This window comes from Mirounga leonina, unplaced genomic scaffold (assembly GCF_011800145.1).
Source record: "Mirounga leonina isolate KUSES-001 unplaced genomic scaffold, KU_Mleo_1.0 Mir_177, whole genome shotgun sequence".
Classification (NCBI taxonomy): domain Eukaryota; kingdom Metazoa; phylum Chordata; class Mammalia; order Carnivora; family Phocidae; genus Mirounga; species Mirounga leonina.
In genome coordinates, this window is record NW_023270459.1 from 3,036,768 (window position 1) to 3,055,759 (window position 18,992).

General features: G+C 39.3%; 1 protein-coding gene across 4 annotated transcripts; it reads left to right on the plus strand.

The window, feature by feature from the left end:
• Window positions 1–714: 714 nt before the first annotated feature.
• ZNF790 (zinc finger protein 790) lies at window positions 715–18,733 on the plus strand. Of its 4 annotated transcripts, none has more exons than XM_035023628.1 (6): window positions 715–1,116; window positions 8,634–8,715; window positions 9,551–9,575; window positions 9,884–10,007; window positions 10,304–10,399; window positions 14,970–18,733. In XM_035023628.1, exons 1-6 carry the CDS (start codon window positions 1,005–1,007, stop codon window positions 16,643–16,645), a joined length of 2,115 nt encoding a protein of 704 aa, XP_034879519.1. In that variant the 5' UTR covers window positions 715–1,004; the 3' UTR covers window positions 16,646–18,733. The 4 variants fall into 4 exon arrangements, with proteins under 4 accessions (XP_034879519.1, XP_034879522.1, XP_034879523.1 ...); XM_035023629.1 differs by lacking the exon at window positions 715–1,116 and adding an exon at window positions 4,283–4,526; XM_035023631.1 differs by lacking the exon at window positions 9,551–9,575 and having other exon boundaries at window positions 9,881–10,007.
• Window positions 18,734–18,992: the final 259 nt, after the last annotated feature.

Here is an 18,992-nt window from a genome sequence, read left to right on the forward strand (position 1 = left end):
AAAGCGGCCTCTACAATATTATTACCTTAACAGTCAGGCGGGATAGTGGTCAGCTAGGGACTGGGGATCAGAAATATCACATGCATAGGTCGTTTCTTCTTGAAATACCAACAATGTACTCTTCATTAGTATTGAGTAAAACTGAATGTACACATTCTATGCACTTTTCATCAGGTATTTCCTATTTTACAATAAAAATATTTTAAAAGAAATTCTTTTTAAAGGCTGAATTTGAAAGTACTGAAAGAAACTACTCTGTCAGAAAACTTAGACATACCGTCCATCTAAATGATGAGCTCGGAGAAAAGGAAGCAAATTTTAAAAACTGGCAAATATTAACTTCAGCAAAAAAAAAAAAAAAAATGGCCAAGATATGGATAACATTTACAAAACACTAATGTAAGCTTGAATATTAATTTAAATCAAACTCTTTAAGGGTAATTGGAAAATGAGACTAAGGTAAGTATTTGAGGATGTGAGAGATACCACACCTCCGTTAAAGAAGGAGCTCCCATGGCTTTGCAGAGAAGGGACCCTCCTGGGGCCGGGCCCCTTCATCCTACCCCCAGGTCGATGCTAGGCACTGCCTAACGGGACCTTTCTGTCACACCATATCTGTCAGATGCCCAGTCAGAGAACTCAAGCCGCGAAGAATTACACCCTTCCTCTGAGGTACTTTGGCCTACGGCCCTGAACTACATTTCCCAAGGGCCATCGCGTCCAAGGCTACTTCCGGTAAAGGCAGCATTTGTTCGTTTGTCCAGGTGCCCAGACTGGGGCACACGTTTGTGGAGGAGCAGCGTGGCGGCCTTAGTGGAGTCTTGCGTTCTAAACGCGGCCTGGAACTAATGGAACTAATGGAAGCCCTCTGCCACGCATGTGAGCAGTTATGAGGGCAATGGTCTTTGTCGCGGGAAAGGATGGGGGCCGAGGCCCAGGCCTGTGACTTGAGATTGTCGGCTCTGGGCTCTGAAAGGCTGTCCAGGCTCTGACTACGTTTTCCAATGCCCACCATAGCCGAAGCCGCTTCCTGGCCGCGCGCTGACGCTTTCAGGACCGTAGGAAGCATCGCGCCCGAATCCCAGCGGAACATTCTTGTAGAGACCGCAGGGTCAGGTAAGAAGAGTCTTAGACCCAGAAGCGGCATGACTCCTGAGGGGCCAAGGCCACTGGGGAGGGCAGTGGGCAGTGAGGGACGGATGTTTTCGGAGTCTCGGGCTTTGCCAGCAACTGGGTGTGGGAGGGAAGGTGGTAGGGAGCTGTGTATGTGTGTGTCCGCTCCCGCGCGATCACGGATGGGATCTGTGGGTGCTTGTGTGAAATTGTTACGGGAGGGGCGCCTGGGTGGCTCAGTCGGTTAAGCGACTGCCTTCGGCTCAGGTCATGATCCTGGAGTCCCGGGATCGAGTCCCGCATCGGGCTCCCTGCTCGGCGGGGAGTCTGCTTCTCCCTCTGACCCTCCTCCCTCTCATGCTCTCTGTCTCTCATTCTCTGTCTCAAATAAATAAATAAAATCTTAAAAAAAAAAAAAAAGAAATTGTTACGGGAGCGGGATGTGGGGGTCATCGCTCAGGAGCTGTAGGGTTGGGGGTGTGTATGTGTGTGTGTTTGCATGCGCACGATGGTGAGGGGAGCTGTACGTGATTGTAATGACCGTTTAGGTGTGACTGTACATGTATATGATTGTGACTGCACCACTGTGTGCCTGACCGTTTGTGTAAATGTGGTAGCAGCAGCTGTGGAGCCAGAAACAAAGAATATTGCATTTAGTAACAATCATAGTTATTCGTAAATGTGTGGAGAGCAGTTTCTGTGGTGGCCGTTAGTTGGGTTGAGTTGGGTCATTGTAGAATGTGGGGAGAGGAATAGGAGACAGTGTAGAGAACATATCCCAAGAATTTCTCTGTAAATATGAGCAGAGAAATAGGGGAAATAACAACGTTGCAGTATATTGGTGATAATGAGCCACAAGAGAGGGAAAAGTAGAAATACAGGTGAGAATGAGTAAGCAAGGCTCATCTGTGTGTATGCAGTGCAACTCCAAGAATAAAAGAGGGTAGTAGTGTTGCAGAGAATGAGCCATGAGCTCAGGTTTTCAAAAAACAAGGGGAAATATCCTGTATTTGGTAGATGTCAGCAACAGTGAGGTGTGGTGAATTATAAATAATCTCATGGCATGAAATTCCAAGCTAGAGCTTTTTCGGGGGAGGAAGAGAGAAAAGTCTGAAAGCAGTAAGAACAAGGAGGATACCTGCCCTGCTTCCAGACCCAGTGGCAAGAAGCTGTGGCGGGTAGGAGAGGGAGATATTGAAAAGGCTGCAGAGTCCTCTGGGGAGAGCCAGGTTTCCCTTAGACCCAAAGGTGAAGGGAATATTCAAAAAGTGGTTGGGGATAGAAGAGGGGTTTGTTATTAATGAATTATGAATTCCAGAGGGCATACTAGAAAGTGTCAAGATTTGGGGAGGGATGAGAAGGGGGTACATTCAACTGATTGGGAGTACAGTGTCTGAATGGAGAGATTATCAGGAATCTAAGGCTTCTTATGATGGACATAAACATGGATACAGGGGATATTGATGCTTATCCTGGTTGGATTCAAGACTGTTGGAGAGGAAGTGATGGGATAGAAGGAGGTGGATTTCTGAGTACCCATCAGAAAGAGAGGAGCCAAGGATAGAAGCTTTAAAGGTGGTTGGGGTAGGCAGAATAATGCCCCTGCAAAGATGTCCAGGTCCTAATCCCTGGAACCTGTGAATATTTTGCTTTACAGGGCAAAGGGGACTTTGCAAACAAGATTAAGTTAAGGACCTTGAAATGGAGAAATTATCCTAGATTATCCAATTAGGCCCAATGGATTCTCAAAGTCAGTAAACCTTTCCCAAGGGTTTAGAGTCAGAGGGAGATAGAATCAAAGAAGAATGGTCAGAGATATGCAAAATTGCTGGCTGAAGGAAGGGAGCAATGTTGGTGGCCTCTAGACTCTGGAGAACATAAGGAAATAAATAATTCTCCCTTAGAGCCTACAGAAAGGAACACAGCCCTGCTGACACCTTGATCTTAGCCCAATGAGAACCATCTCAGACTTTTACCTAACTGCCTAAGTGTAAGGTAATAAATTTGTATTATTTTAAGCCACTGTGTTTATGCTAATTTGTTGCTCAGTAGTAGAAAACCAATATAGTGGTATAGTGTCTTAGCCTTAGTGCTATGGAAGGGTCTTGAGCCCTGTGACATGAAGGGAACTCAATCCCTATTGATAAAATTGAGGAATTCAGGTAAGGCACAATAGGCCCCCTCTTTGCTTGTAATTTCCAGTTTTGCTGCATTATGATATATTTTTTAAATGTTTTAATTATTTATTCATGAGAGTCAGAGAGAGAGAGAGAGGCAGAGGGAGAAGCAGGCTCCCCGCCTAGCAGGGAGCCTGATGCGGGACTCGATCCCAGGACCCTGGGATCATGACCTTAGCCGAAGGCAGACGCTTAACCATTTGAGCCACCCAGGCACCCTGCATTATGATATTTTTTGAATTTTTCTTAGTGATCTAATATATGGCCAGTCTATAGTGCTTGTTTTCCACTTGATTTGTCTTTGATTGACAAAAATGTATTAAAATACTCTGTGAATGAAGTTTTATCTTACATAACCTGTAGCTTCTGCTTTATTGAAGTTGCTGCTGTTAGTTGATATATGTTCATCATCATCATCATTATTATTATTATTATTTTTAGAGAGAGGAGTAGGGGGAGAGGCAGAGAGAGAATCTTAAGCAGGCTCCATGCCCAGTACAGAGCCTGATGCAGGACTCTATCTCATGACCCTGAGATCATGACCTGAGCCCAAATCAAGAGTTGGATGCTTAACCAACTGAGCCACCCAGGTGAATCTAGATATTCATAATTATTTTTATTGTGAATTGGAGGCTTTGGTATTTTAGCATGCTCAAGATCATAGCCCCTGTTAATTTTTTAATAAACGAATTGCTTTTCTTTTTTTAATTTATTTTTTAATTTTTTAAGTAGGCTCCACACCCAGCATAGAGCCCAATGGGGGTCTTGAGCTCACAACCCTCAGGTCAAGACCTGACCTGAGATCAAGAGTTGGACACTTAACCAACTCTACCACCCAGGCGCCCCTGCTTATTTTTTTGTTTGTTTGCATTTGCCTTGTATATATTTCTCCATAATTTGTAAAATGAACTTTTTATTGAAATTTGTCATATATATATTCAAGTGTATAAATGATAATACGATAAAAAATTTCCTGAAATTTTCTCTATTCTCTCTTTAAAGGCAGAAATATGTCCTCTAGTAGTTTAGAAAGCACCCATGTGAGTAATATTCCCTAAGCTCTTGGAGCATAGAACTTTTTATATCCTTTATATTTGAAGGACAGCTTGGCTGCATATAAAATCTTCGATTCTGTCATTTATTTTCCTACAAGTATATTGGAGAGACTACTCACTATTTGGGGCTCTGAATTTAGCAGTGGAGAAGTCTAACAATGGAATTTCCTTTTTCTCATAGGTAACTTGATATTTTTATCTTGATTTCCCAGGGGTTTTAGGTTAATAATTTTATTAGGAAATGTTTTGGTACTGACAATTCTGAATCATTTCTCCCTGCAATATGGTGTGTGTCTTTTCATTATGTATATTCATGCTTTATTTCAGGAAATTATTTTTAATGTTAAAAATGTAATTTTTAATACTTGTTCTCTTCCTTGATTTGGATTTCATCTGTAGGGGTCTGCTTATTTGCAAGTTGGATTATCTCTGACTTGCACTGTTTTCTTCCAATAATTGTCATCTCTTTCTTTGTTTTATTTTGCTCTGCTCCCTAATTTCTGTATTCTTTGTCCATGCACTTTCTGTGGTATTTGTCATACCTTGTGCTTGTTTGTTCTTCATTTCTAAAGTGATTTTGCCTATGTTCTCTTTCACTTTTGAATTCAACTCTCACATGGAGTCTGCTCATCACTTCCTTCCCATTCCTGAAATCATTGTAATATTTGTGCACGTAGTCTTGCCTCAGAGCTATGATTATATCAGAAATTATTTTTTAAAAATAAATAAATAAAAATAAATTATTATTTTACTCATACTGGAATGTTGGATAATAATTTTAATCTTCTCCAGTGTCTTTTAGGCAGTTTTCTTTATACATAGGGGAATTTTGGCACTCTTTTCAAACATATCTAACAATATCTTGGGACACAATGGTTCTAATTTTATTTTTTTTGAAGGTGATAGATTATCTCAGAATAGCTGTCACTGGTGCTTTCCTGTGAAAAAGTAGTTTTTAGGTTCTTCTGCCCAAGAGTTCTCTCTCCTCTGTTACTACAATGGGAGACATTTTCTTTAAAATACAGTTCCTCTGGGGCGCCTGGGTGGCTCAGTCGTTAAGCGTCTGCCTTCGGCTCAGGTCATGATCCCAGGGTCCTGGGATCGAGCCCCCGCATCGGGCTTCCTGCTCCGCGGGAAGCCTGCTTCTCCCTCTCCCACTCCCGCTGCTTGTGTTCCCTCTCTCGCTGTCTCTCTCGCTGTCAAATAAATAAAATCTTAAAAAAAAAAAGAAAATACAGTTCCTCTGCGGAGAGAGGGGAACAAACCCTCTTGCACTGTTGGTGAGAATGCAAACTTGGGCAGCCTTTGTGGAAAACAGTATGGAGGTTCCTCAAAAAGTTTAAAATAGAGGATGCCTGGGTGGCTCAGATGGTTAAGCGTCTGCCTTCGGTTCAGGTCATGATCCCAGAGTCCTGGGATCGAGTCCCACATCGGGCTCCCGGCTCAGTGGGGAGCCTGCTTCTTCCTCTGACCCTCTCCCCTCTCATGCTGTTTCTCTCTCGCTCGCTGTCTAAAAAATAAATAAAATCTTAAAAAAAAAAAGTTTAAAATAGAACTATCCTGTGACCCAGCAATTGCAATATTAGTTATTTACCCAAAGGATACAAAAATACAGATTCAAAGGGATACACACACCCTGATGTTTTTGGCAGCAGTATCAATAATAGCCAAACTATGGAGAGAGCCCAAATGTCCATCAACTGATGAATGGATAAAGAAGACGTGGTTTATACACACACACACAGGAATATTACTCAGCCATCATAAAGCATGAAATCTTGCCCTTTGCAACAACATGGATGGAGCTAGAGTGTATTATGCTATGTGAAATAAGTCAGTCAGAGAAAGACAAATACTGTATGATTTCACTCATGGGTGGAATTTAAGAAAGAAAACAGATGAATATATGGGAAGGGGAAATGAAAAAAAGGAGAGTGAAACAAGCTATAAGAGACTCTTAACGGGCGCCTGGGTGGCTCAGTTGGTTAAGCAACTGCCTTCGGCTCAGGTCATGATCCTGGAGTCCCGGGATTGAGTCCCGCATCAGGCTCCCTGCTCAGCAGGGGGTCTGCTTCTCCCTCTGCCCTCTTCCCTCTCGTGCTCTCTGTCTCTCATTCTCTCTCTCTCAAATAAATTAAAAAAAAAAAAAAGAGACTCTTAACAATAGAGAACAAACTAAGGGTTGATAGCGGGAGGTGGGGGAGGGATAGGCTAGATGGGTGATGTGTATTAAGGAAGGCACTTGTTACGATGAGCACTGGGTGTTGTATGTAAATGATGAATCATTGAATTCTGTTTCAGAAACCAATATTGTACTGTATGTTAACTACCTAAAATTTAAATTAAAAATAAGTAAATAAAATAAAATATGGTTCCTTTGAACAGCCAGGTTTTCTTTGTTGTTCAGAACATAACCTGGTTCAGAAGGCCTCCTACTATCAGTTCTGAGTTCCCCAGTGTCTTCTCTGCTGCAATTAAAGATTATAGCCAGGGGTGCCTGGCTGGCACAATTGGAAGAGCATGTGACTCTTGATCTTGGGGTTGTGAGTTTGAGCCCCATATTGGGTATAGAGTTCACTTTTTTAAAAAATTTAAAAAAAGAGAGGATACAGCTAAGATCCCAACCTATTTGATGAAGCCGGTATTAGCCAGATACCAAAACCAAACAAAGCTTATCTCATAAGAATTTGAGCACAATAATCCTCAACAAAATATTAGCAGACCAAGTCCAGCAATGTATAAAATGAATTATACAACATGACGAAGTGGAATATATCCCAGGAATGCAAGGTTGTCTGAACATCCAAAAATCAGTTGATGTGATACATCATATCAATAGAATAAAAAACAAAAATCACGTAGTCATTTTCATAGATACAGAAAAAGCATTTGACAAAAGCCAATACCTTTTCATTTAAAAAATACTCTATAAACTAGGAATGAAAGGGAATTTCTTTAACTTGGTATAGGGCACCTACAGAAATCCTATAGCTAACATATTTGATAGTGAATCTCTGAATGTTTTCCCCCTAAGATCAGGAATAAGACAAGAATGACTGCTTTTGCCACTTCTATTCAGTATTGTACTGGAGATTTACAGAGCAGTTAGGCAAGAAAGAAGAAATAAAAAACAACTAGGAAAAGAAGTTAAACCGTCTCTATCTATACATGACATGATTTTTTTTAATATAGAAAATCCTAAGGAATCCACATGCACAAAAAACCTATTAGAACTAATAAAGGAGTTTAGAGAAGTTTTAAGAGGACACCTGGGGGGCTCAGTCAGTTAAGCGTCTGCCTTCAGCTGGGGCCCTGATCCCAGGGTCCTGGAATTGAGTCCCAACCGCAATAGGCTCCTTGCTCAGTGGGGAGCCTGCTTCTCTCTCTGCCTGCAACTCCCCTTGCTTGTGTGTGCTCTCTCTCACTCTCACTCTCTGACAAATAAATGAAATCTTAAAAAAAAAAAAGTTTTAGGGCATAAGATGAATAGATAAAAATCAAGTGTAGGGGCACCTGGGTAACTCAGTTAAGCGTCCAACTCTTGATGTTGGCTCAGGTCATAACCTCAGGGTTGTGAGACCAAGCCCTGCATTAGGCTCTGCACTGGGCATGGAGCCTGCTGAAGATTCGCTCTCTGCCTCTCCCTCTGCCCCTCTCCCCAGTCAAATGTGTATTTATACCTTTGCAATGAAGAATCCAAAAATGACATTTAGAAAACAATTCCATTCACAATAGCATCAAAAAGCATAAAATATTTAGGAATAAATTTAATAAGTGAAGTGTAAAACTTGTACTCTAAAAACCAAAAACAAGTATTCGAACATAAAAACTTGTACACAAAGGTTCATAGCAGCATATTTATAACAGTCAAAAGGTAGAAACAACCCAAATGTCCATTAATGGATAAATGGGTAAACAAAAATGTGGTCTAGTCATACAATGGAATATTATTCAGCTATAGAAAGGAATGAAATACTGATACATGCTACAACTTGGATGAACCTCAAAAGCATTATGCTAAATGAGATAGACTAGTCACAGTAAGTTCATATATTGTATGATTCCTTTCATATGAAAGTCCAGAATAGGGAAATCTATAGAGACAGAAAGTGAATTAGTGGTTACTTAGGACTGGGAAAAAGGGAGGGAGAATGAGTCACTTGGGTTTTGGTTTGGGCCAGGATTTCTGTAGACTCCCTCTGATCTTTCTTCAGGGAAGAAAATGGAATTCTTAGTCCATCTGAAAGCTCTGAGGTAAACCTGACCTCTCCTGATTCCTTCCTTCTAGCTCTGCTTTCTCGGGACTCTGCTTCACCAGGAGAGGAGTCTAGAAGACTGATTGATTCCTGGAATTTTAAGTCATGGCCCATGTGAGTTGGAATTGCCTCTCTCCAAAATTATAATCATTTATATCACATCATATGAATACTTTTTTATCCTTAAGCTGCTTACTTGAGTACTATTCATTGTGGTAAGTGATAGCCGTGAACAGTCCACTGCCTTCCTAGATGTCCCTCTTCTCTCCAGCACGGCATTCAGCACCTCCCATGTCCTAATACTTTGGCAGAGCACTGAAGGAGGAGAAATATTTTTCCTTAGAGGAAATAGTAGAGACTTTCTTTTCAAATCTGTGGCTTAACAAGTTGGAACTGAGTGGGTCAAAGGGATACTCTACATGAAAGCTTTTCTTTACTCTGTAGAATGGGGTCTTTCAATTAGTAAAGGTGAGAGTTGGTGTTGGTTGGTGTTCCGTTTTATTAGTTGGCAAAGTTCAGAGAGATCTGGGATCTTGCCAGGAAATCAGTGAGAGATTAATATTATTAACAAGACATGTGTTGATTGTCAGCTACTTATCTGAGAGCCCAGAGATTTTATACACTCCCACAGAAAATGGTATTCAGTTAGGAAGTGTGTCTTCTAAGAATCCCTTCAACTTCAGCTAACAGAAAATTCAACTAAAAGTAGCCTAAGGGAGAAAAGAAGTGTTTGTCACATAATAAATCTGGAGTTAGTCCTGTAAGCCTGGCGTGGCATCCCAGTGGTATCAACAAAGAACTCTTAATTCTGGGCTGCCATCCTATTGTCTGGTGTTTGTCCCTGGGAGGTCATAAGGATGTTGTGACTGAACAACAGAAGATTTGAAGAGCATATAGGCACTCAGCTTCAGTCACACTAATTTCCATGTCATTTCCCCCTATACTACAGGCAGCCAACTTCAGTTTTTTGCTCAGTGAGTATACTGCTTCCTACAGTGCACGTTTTCATTTCTTCTCCCTTCTATTTAAAAGATTTTTTAATTTCGGGCACCTGGGTGGCTCAGTCGTTAAGCGTCTGCCTTCGGCTCAGGTCATGATCCCAGGGTCCTGGGATCAAGTCCCACATCGGGCTCCCTGCTCGGCAGGAAGCCTGTTCTCCCTCTCCCACTCCCCCTGCTTGTGTTCCTGCTCTTGCTCTCTGTCAAATAAATAAATAAAATCTTTAAAAAAAAAAAAGGTTTTTTAATTTCACTGTTGATGCTTGGGTTGTTTGTTTCAGCAGTTGATGATGTTCAGGGATGTGGCTGTAGACTTTTCTCAGGAGGAGTGGGAATGCCTAGGCTTGGAACAGAGACATTTGTACAGAGATGTGATGTTGGAGAACTACAGCAACATGATCTCACTGGGTAAGATTCAGAATCTAACCCCAGAAGTTTCTGATTTCTACATTGTGAATTTTTGAATTGTCTTTTAAGTGTCTAGGGGAATTCCTGACTTCTTTCTGGGAAAATGGTTTATGCTTTATAAATTTGGTAATAGTCATCATCAGTGGGAACCTCTATCTTCTCCATCCTTTAGAAATACTTCCTGCCTTTTTCTTGCTCTTCCTATAATTGTCTCTCTTCCTTCATAACCAAGGGACTAGTTGCAAATTTTGAAATCTTTACCACATGGTCATTTCCTGTTTCTTATCTCTGATCAGGACTTTGCATTTATCAGCCAGATGTGTTCTCTTTACTGGAGAAGGGGAAAGAGCCCTGGATGGTTTTACAGGATGAGACAAGAGGACCTTGCCCAGGTGAGTGAGGGCTGAGCCAGCACAGGGACGCCATCATTGTAGATAAGAGCCCAGATGTTTAGTGAGGCCGCGGCATCTCTGAAATACTGGCCCCGAGTCTCCTCCTCAAGGGATAAAAACCTATGGATAAAGATCTGAGACCTAGAGTCAAAAGTAACCTTTCACCATGAATTTCCAAATGACCCTTCTCTTCACCTCCAAATACCACTCTAATTCAGTACTCTTCAAATTCTTTCCCTCATGTTATAAAAAGGTAAGTGCCATTCTTTTTCTCCAGTAGTCAGTTTATCAATGCTTTGACTCAATTTCTTTCTATCTCTCTTTTTTTTCATTTACATATTTGTAAATTTCTCCCTAAAAAAACTTTTGACCCCGTTTTTATTCTGCCTACTGTATCTTGAATTTTTCTTATTTTGCCTAAATTTCTCCTTGTTTCTGCATTTCCTGCACTCACTAATTCGTTCTTTTAACCAACATTTGTTGATTTTCCAGTTTCATTTTGGGATAAGAAGAGTTAACAGAGTATATAACCTATTAAGAAACTTGTATTCTTTTCTGTGACTGGAACATGTCCATAAATTTTGGCAAAATAGGCTCTACATTAAGAGAAGGCCTGATAGGCTGCTTAGTTGAAAATCAGGATAATAGGTGAAAATGGCTTCTGGTTACAGTGAATAGTAAGCAGCAAAAGAGAGTTTAAGGCCAAAGAAGGACAACAGGGGCGCCTGGGTGGCTCAGTCATTAAGTGTCTGCCTTCGGCTCAGGTCATGATCCCAGGTCCTGGGATCGAGCCCCACATAGGGCTCCCTGCTCAGTGGGGAACCTGCTTCTCCCTCTCCCACTCCTCCTGCTTGTGTTCCCTCTCTGGCTGTGTCTCTTTCTGTCAAATAAACAAATAAAATCTTAAAAAAAAAAAAAAAGGCTAATGGAGGACAACAAAGAGACTGCAATGTCAAAAAAGACAAGTCCAGGCTGTCAAGAGGAAACAAGGCGCATATTTGGCAAGTTGAGGCTAATTGATGAATTTTCTATTATGGGCAGAACTCAGATTGAAGTAACGTATTCTTGGAGCTTCTTTTTTTTCCCCCACAGTATTTGTTAGTTGTTTATTTAGGAGTTTGTGGGGTTTTTTTGAAATATCAAGGAAAAAGGGCGCCTGGGTGGCTCAGTCGTTAAGCGTCTGCCTTCGGCTCAGGTCATGATCCCAGGGTCCTGGGATTGAGCCCTGCATCGGGCTCCCTGCTCCTCAGGAAGCCGGCTTCCTCTCCCACTCCACCTGCTTGTGTTCCCTCTCTCGCTGTGTCTCTGTCAAATAAATAAATAAAATCTTAAAAAAAAAAAAAAAGAAATATCAAGGAAAGAAAATAAATTTTATTTCCTATTGGAATTATGGTTTTGAACTCCAGAGGTTATATTTGTGTTCTGAAATCGTTCTTTTGGGCGCCTGGGTGGCTCAGTCGTTAAGCATCTGCCTTTGGCTCAGGTCATGATCCCAGGGTCCTGGGATCGAGCCCCACATCGGGCTCCCTGCTCAGCGGGAAGCCTGCTTCTCCCTCTCCCACTTCCCCTGCTCATGTTCCCTCTCTCGCTGTGTCTCTCTCTCTGTCAAATAAATAAATAAATAAAATAAAATCGTTCTTTTTCTGAACTATCGATAGCTAAAACAACTTAAATGAACCTCCAGGATATTGTGCTGAATGAAAAATGCCAAAGGTCCCATGCCAAATGAATCCAATTATAGAATATTTTGGAAATCACTAAATTATAAAGATTGAAAATATATTAGTGGTTGCCAGGGCTTAGGGATGGAAAGGGGAGTGGTGGTCATAGTTATGGCTATAAAGAGGTAGCACAAGAGGTAGAATCTATGTAATAATGATTTAGGTCTATATCTTGATTGTGGTTGGTGGTGGTTACAGGTATCCACATATGTGATAAATGACATAACTATACATATTCATTGTGCCAATGTCAGTTACATGATTTTGATACTGTGCTTTCATTATGTAAGATGTATTCATCAGGCAAAACTGGGTAAAGGGTACTCTTTGCAACTTATTGTGAATCTATAATTACAGCTGACCCTTGAACAACTTGAGGGTTTAGGGATGCCAACCTTTGCACAGCCAAAAATTCATGTAGGGGCACCTGGGTGGCTCAGTTGGTTAAGTGTCTGACTCGGTTTTGGCTCAGGACATGATCTCAGGGTCATGAGATCGAGCACCGCTTCAGGCTCCGTGCTCAGTAGGGAGTCTGCTTAAGATTCTCTCCCTCTCCCGGGGCGCCTGGGTGGCTCAGTTGTTAAGCATCTGCCTTCGGCTCAGGTCATGATCCCAGGGTCCTGGGATCGAGCCCCACATCAGGCTCCCTGCTCCGCGGGAAGCCTGCTTCTCCCTCTCCCATTCCCCCTGCTTGAGTTCCCTCTCTCGCTGTGTCTCTCTCTGTCAAATAAATAAATAAAATCTTTAAAAAAAAAAAAGATTCTCTCCCTCTCCCTCTGCCCCTCCCCCACTTGCTTGAGCACTCTCTCTCTCTGTAAAATAAATAAATCCTTTAAAAAATTAATGTATAAATTTTAACTTCCCAAAAACTTAACTACTAGTAGCTTACTGTTGACTGGAAACCTTGCTGATAACATAAATTAACATATACTTTATATGTTATATGTGTTATGTAATGGACTCTTAAAGTAAGCTAGAGAAAAGAAAATGTTATTAAGAAAATCATAAGAGGGGCACCTGGGTGGCTCAGTCGTTAAGCATCTGCCTTCGGCTCAGGTCATGATCTCGGGGTCCTGGGATCGAGCCCCGCATCGGGCTCGCTACTCCGCGGGAAGCCTGTTTCTCCCTCTCCCACTCCCCCTGCTTGTGTTCCCTCTCGCTGTCTCTCTCTCTGTCAAATAAATAAATAAAATCTTTAAAAAAAAAGAAAATCATAAGAAAGAAACCATAAATTTACAATGCTGGAAAAAAATCCATGTGTTAAGTGGACCTGTGCGGTTTAAACCTGTGTTGTTCCAGGGTCAACTGTATTTCAAAATAAAAGTTTTTATAACATAGTACGTTTTCCCAATCCTCTCGATAAATCTCTTTAAAAAACATATTAATATCTCTAATGTCATACAGAAAAATAAGCACTCAGTCAAGCTCAGTAATTTTCTTATAACCTAAAGATGGTGTTAGTAAACAGAACTGAGCCTGAAACTGTAGCCTGTCCTTTTTCTGCTACAATACACTATTACTTACACATGTAAATGAACTGCCTTTCAACTTACTCTGTCACTGCTAGAGTACTTGCTCCATTCCCGGCTCTACTCCCAAGAAAAATTTATAACATAACCACATGACAGTTTCATCAAATCTGGCACATATCAAAAATGAGTCACAGAGTGGTCCTACTTATTCCTAGCTCATGCCAGACTCTTTGCCCTTGGCAACTTCTCAAACTATTTTCCTTTTTCAACTATCACCCAATCACACATAATTATGTCCTTTAACCTAATGCAACACACCTGTGTTACTGAGTTCCTGTCTATTAACTCTAGACTAGATTACTTCCCACATATTAGACTGATACTCTATCAGTACTGATAAAAACAGTACCCAACATTACTGTTTTTAAGCTCAGAATTATATAAGACATTCATCATAGTATCTTCCATAGTACTTGAAAATTTGTAGATACTTTCTGCAATATTTTCTGTGGCCTTGCATAGAAGGGAAAGGAAGAGGAGACCTAGGGAAGGGCTTGAAAGCATAAAGCAGAATGGATGAGCAGTACTATAAACTCAAGAATAAAGAAAACAAAAGCACCTTGGTTGGAGTCATGTGACAAAAAGATGGCTTGGCTATGCACCGTGGAGGAAATGAGCAGGGTGAAGTCTTTGCAAAGGCAAATTGAAAATGATTAAGTAGGCATGATTACATTTCTGCATATTTGTCTTTGAGTTAGTTTAGATACGCTTTTGTTTCCTCCTATCTGTACAGAAAGTAATATGGAAGCAGTTTATGTACTCATTACAGTAAAGATGGAAGCAACTAGACAGTGAGGTGTATTACATTATTATATGATTAAATGATCCCAGTTGTGCTTCCTGGTACTTGGTTTTTGTAAGATCCTTTACTCCACCCTAAATTCCCCCCATTTCTTCCCTTTTTTTTTTTTTTTTTGGTCTTGTAATGTATTTTTTACAGAATTATGTTTTTAATGCCTAATATATGCTAAGGGTTGATTTACCATACTGAGTGAAACAGTCTTATCTTTACATTGGCATTCCATGACTGGGTGGTACCTGAATAACCTTTTTTTTTTTTAAATTGAACTGCTCAGATGAATTTGACTAAAACAAAGCTTTTATATATCTAATCACTCACCTCAACTTTTATTAGTTCTCTTTAATTTCTATTTATTTTTTGCCCCTTTTTCATATTGCCCGGAATTTGAGAATTTCTTAAGTCATTCACTTCTTGTGTGCCTTACATATTTTAGGATTTGCTTTTTATATCTACATTGGACATTTTGATTCTTTTTGAACAGTAAAACAGTATGAATTTATCTTCTTATCTTTCAGACATGCAGTCCAGATGTCAGAGCAAGAAGTTATCACAAAAAAAGGTCACTTTTGAGAGAGAATTGACTCAATTGGAAATTTGTAAAAAACACAGCCTTGAATATTTGTGTTTTAGGGGTGATTGGGAAAGCAAAGGTCAGTTTGAAACACAACATGAAAATCAAAATCAGGAAGAATGTTTTAAGCAGGTTATACTCGCTGGTGAAAAAATGTCCACTTCTAAACATCACACAGCTTTTAATGTACATCACAAACAGAATACAGGAAAGAAACTGAATGAATTTAAAGAATGTGGGAAAGCCTTTCCTTCTGGTTCAGACTGTACTCAACATCAAGTAATTCACACGAGGGAGAAATTTTGTGAAGATAAGGAATATGAGAAGACCTTTCTTTCTGATTCAGAACTTACTCAATATCAGACAGTTCACACTGCTAAGAAAACTTATGAATGTAAAGAATGTGGGAAGGCGTTTAGTTTGCGTTCAAGTCTTACTGGTCATAGGAGGATTCATACTGGTGAAAAACCTTTTAAATGTAAGGAATGTGGGAAGGCCTTTAGATTTCATTCACAACTTAGTGTCCATAAGCGTATTCATACTGGTGAGAAGTCTTATGAATGTAAGGAATGTGGGAAGGCCTTTAGTTGTGGCTCAGATCTTACACGACATCAGAGAATTCATACTGGTGAGAAACCCTATGAATGTAATGAATGTAGGAAGGCCTTTAGTCAGCGATCACATCTTACTAAACATCAGAGAATTCACACTGGTGAAAAACCTTATGAATGTAAGGAGTGTGGAAAAGCTTTTACTCGTGGCTCACACCTAACTCAACATCAGAGAACTCACACTACTGAGAAATCTCATGAATGTAAGGAATGTGGAAAAGCCTTTATTCGTGGTTCAAATCTTGCTCAACATCAGAATGTTCATGTTGGTAGGAAACCCTATGAATGTGAGAAATGTGGAAAAGCCTATATCTGGAGTTCACACCTTGCTCGACATCAACGAATTCATACTGGTAGGAAACCACATGAATGTAAGCAATGTGGGAAGACATTTATTTGGGCCTCATATCTTGCTCAACATGAGAAAATTCATAATGAGAGGAAAGTCTATGAATGTAAGGAATGTAGAAAGACCTTTCTTCATGGCTCAGAGTTTAATCGACATCAAAAAATTCATACTGGTGAGAGAAACTATGAATGTAAGGAATGTGGAAAGACCTTTTTTCGTGGTTCAGAACTTAATCGACATCAGAAAATCCATACTGGAAAGAGACCATATGAATGTGAAGAATGTGGAAAAGCCTTTCTCTGGGGTTCACAACTTACTCGACATCAGAGAATACATACTGGTGAGGAACCTTATGTATGTAAGGAATGTGGGAAATCTTTTATCTGGGGCTCACAACTTACACGACATAAGAAAATTCATACTGATACAGATTCCTATGAATGTAAGGAAAGTAGCCAGATCTTTGGTCACCATCCATATTTTACTGAACAGAAAATTCACAATGGTAAGAATCTCTATCAATGGAAAGACTATGGGAACACCTTTAGTCAGGACTCAGACTTTGCTCAACACCAGGGTATTTACACTTTAGAGAAATCCTATGAATATAAAAATTTTGAGACATTTTCTCCAAGCTCTCACTTTATTTCACTCTTATAAAATCTTATGATATAAAAATATTCATGACTCATTAATTGATGTCTGTTAATTTCTTCTTTTGAGAAACCCCACAAGTGTAAGTAATCCTGGAAGACTGTCAGAGCACATAACACACTCAACAGCAGAGAATTCGTAATGCAATCTGTATTAATACAGGAAAGCATTTACTGAATAATTTTCCATTTGGAATACCAGAGTAAAACCCTATGAATAAGATGACACTGTGACTCTCTTTTGAATCATTCTTAAAGCATTCTCCACATCATTGATATTATTCTGCATAGAATTTAAATCTAACTCGTGTAGGGCAACCTTCCATCACTTTTTAAATCTTCTTACACTTTCACAGAATTACACTAAAGGTGAATTTCTGTTACGTAATTAATCTTGGAAAGCCTTGAGCTATGTCATACAACTTCTTTGGTATGCCTTAGTTCCAACATATCTGTATTTTTTGGAAAGTAACTCAAATCTGTGTCTGTTTCCTTACTTATTTGATTATAAGGGTTAAATGAGCTTGACAACTTAAATGATGTCATGACCATCATTAATATTAGTATTAGACCATTTCTATGAGATAAAGACCTTGACAATATAATGAATATAGACAAATATGCCATCTGTATATGTATCTTATTGAACAGTAGGATAATTCTGAAGAAAAACCAGTAAAACAGAATGAAGGGAAGAAAGCTTTGAATCAGTATTCATTTGCTGTACCAAAAAATCCGTACTGTAAAGAAAGCCTTACGGTTTTAATGAAAATGGGGTAGTTGAGTGCTCAGCAATGTTTTTTGTTTTGTTTTTGAAGGCATTTGGAAGTGATTTGTCTCTAACAAATTTCTAAAGCCAAATGTCCTATTCATTTTATCACCACAGTTAAAATTTAGAAATTAGAAAATGGCCAAATGAATCCTGACCTCTTGGAAATTTATCAATAATTATCAAAGTAATAAGCAAATCAAAAAAATTACAGGCTATTTAGTTGTGAATGATAATGAAACTCCTATATATCAAATCCTATGAACATGACCGTGGCAGTTCTCAATGGAAATTACTCTATGTAGATAACTAAAACAATCGAGGGCAGTTTACCTCTTGTCACCATTGTATCTCCACACTTATGAAAGTGCCTGTTACGTTGTGGAGTCCAAATATTTGTCAAATTAAATAATGATTACTGAACTAAACAAGCTAATGCCCCAATGGGTGTTTGAATTAATGGAGAGTTTTAATGAAAATAAAGCAAAAATCATGGAATAAAGAACAATACAAAAGGTTTTTTTATTTTAGGTCAAAATGTTTCTTTGACGAAAACTATTATTACTAAACTTTGGCAATGCCTTCACATTATAAGAAAGAATTCTGATATATGTTTTAGAGGATATTTTTAATGGTAATATAAATAGATGTAAGCCTTATTAGATCCAACTTTTAAATAGAGTATGGTTTGTTTTCTAGGAAAACATTTTAAATGATTAAATTTCAAGAGTAACTGAAAGGGGCCAAAAAAATTTAACAATTGGAAAAAATAATCTTTAAAAATCATGTAGGAGCAGATAATTGTACAGGCTGCCCCCTGAAGGAACAGAAAATCCTATGGAAAAATTGCGAGCAGATGCTAAAGACTAACATAATTCTGATTAATAAAATGAGATGTTAAGTAGCCCTTGAACAACAAATTCCAGAATAATTTCACTCATGAACATACATAGAAAAAACTAACACAGTAGTCAAATGACATTTACCCAGGATGTTTAAACTCTGATCTGGATGGGTGATAATTCTGTAGTTTACACATAACTGCAAGATATCAATGATGAAGATGTACCTTATCAGTTCAGTACTTGATTTATTCTAAGAGTATTTTCTTGGTACCTTTTAGTATTATGTAAGTTAAAGAATGCTGAGCTTATATACATGTATTTAGCACAGTTATAATTTGGTTCTTTAACAGTAGCTAAACAGTATTAGGGAACAGTAGTTCCCTCCCAAATTACTGTCTTCTGTGGAATTTCTCAACTCACATGGGAAAAATGAATTTTTTTTGTTATATTACTTTGTTGTAATAAACCAGCCATTTTCATTCATGCTGACTATTTCTTTTAAGGTGATGAATCCACTGAGAAAAATAACTTTCTGGACATCCATATACAGATAAATATGGGGCATTCCTTTTCCCTTTTGCCTTGACTTCTGTGTTGAGTTTAGTATCAGTGTGCATATCAGGTACTCCTTTCTCCCTCATGGTGAATTCCTGGATCTCCTTGAATGCCTACGGTACATGTTTCTTGAACCCCTTTCCATTGGTATGTTTGTGAATTTTGATAATGTCTTCTCTAGTCTA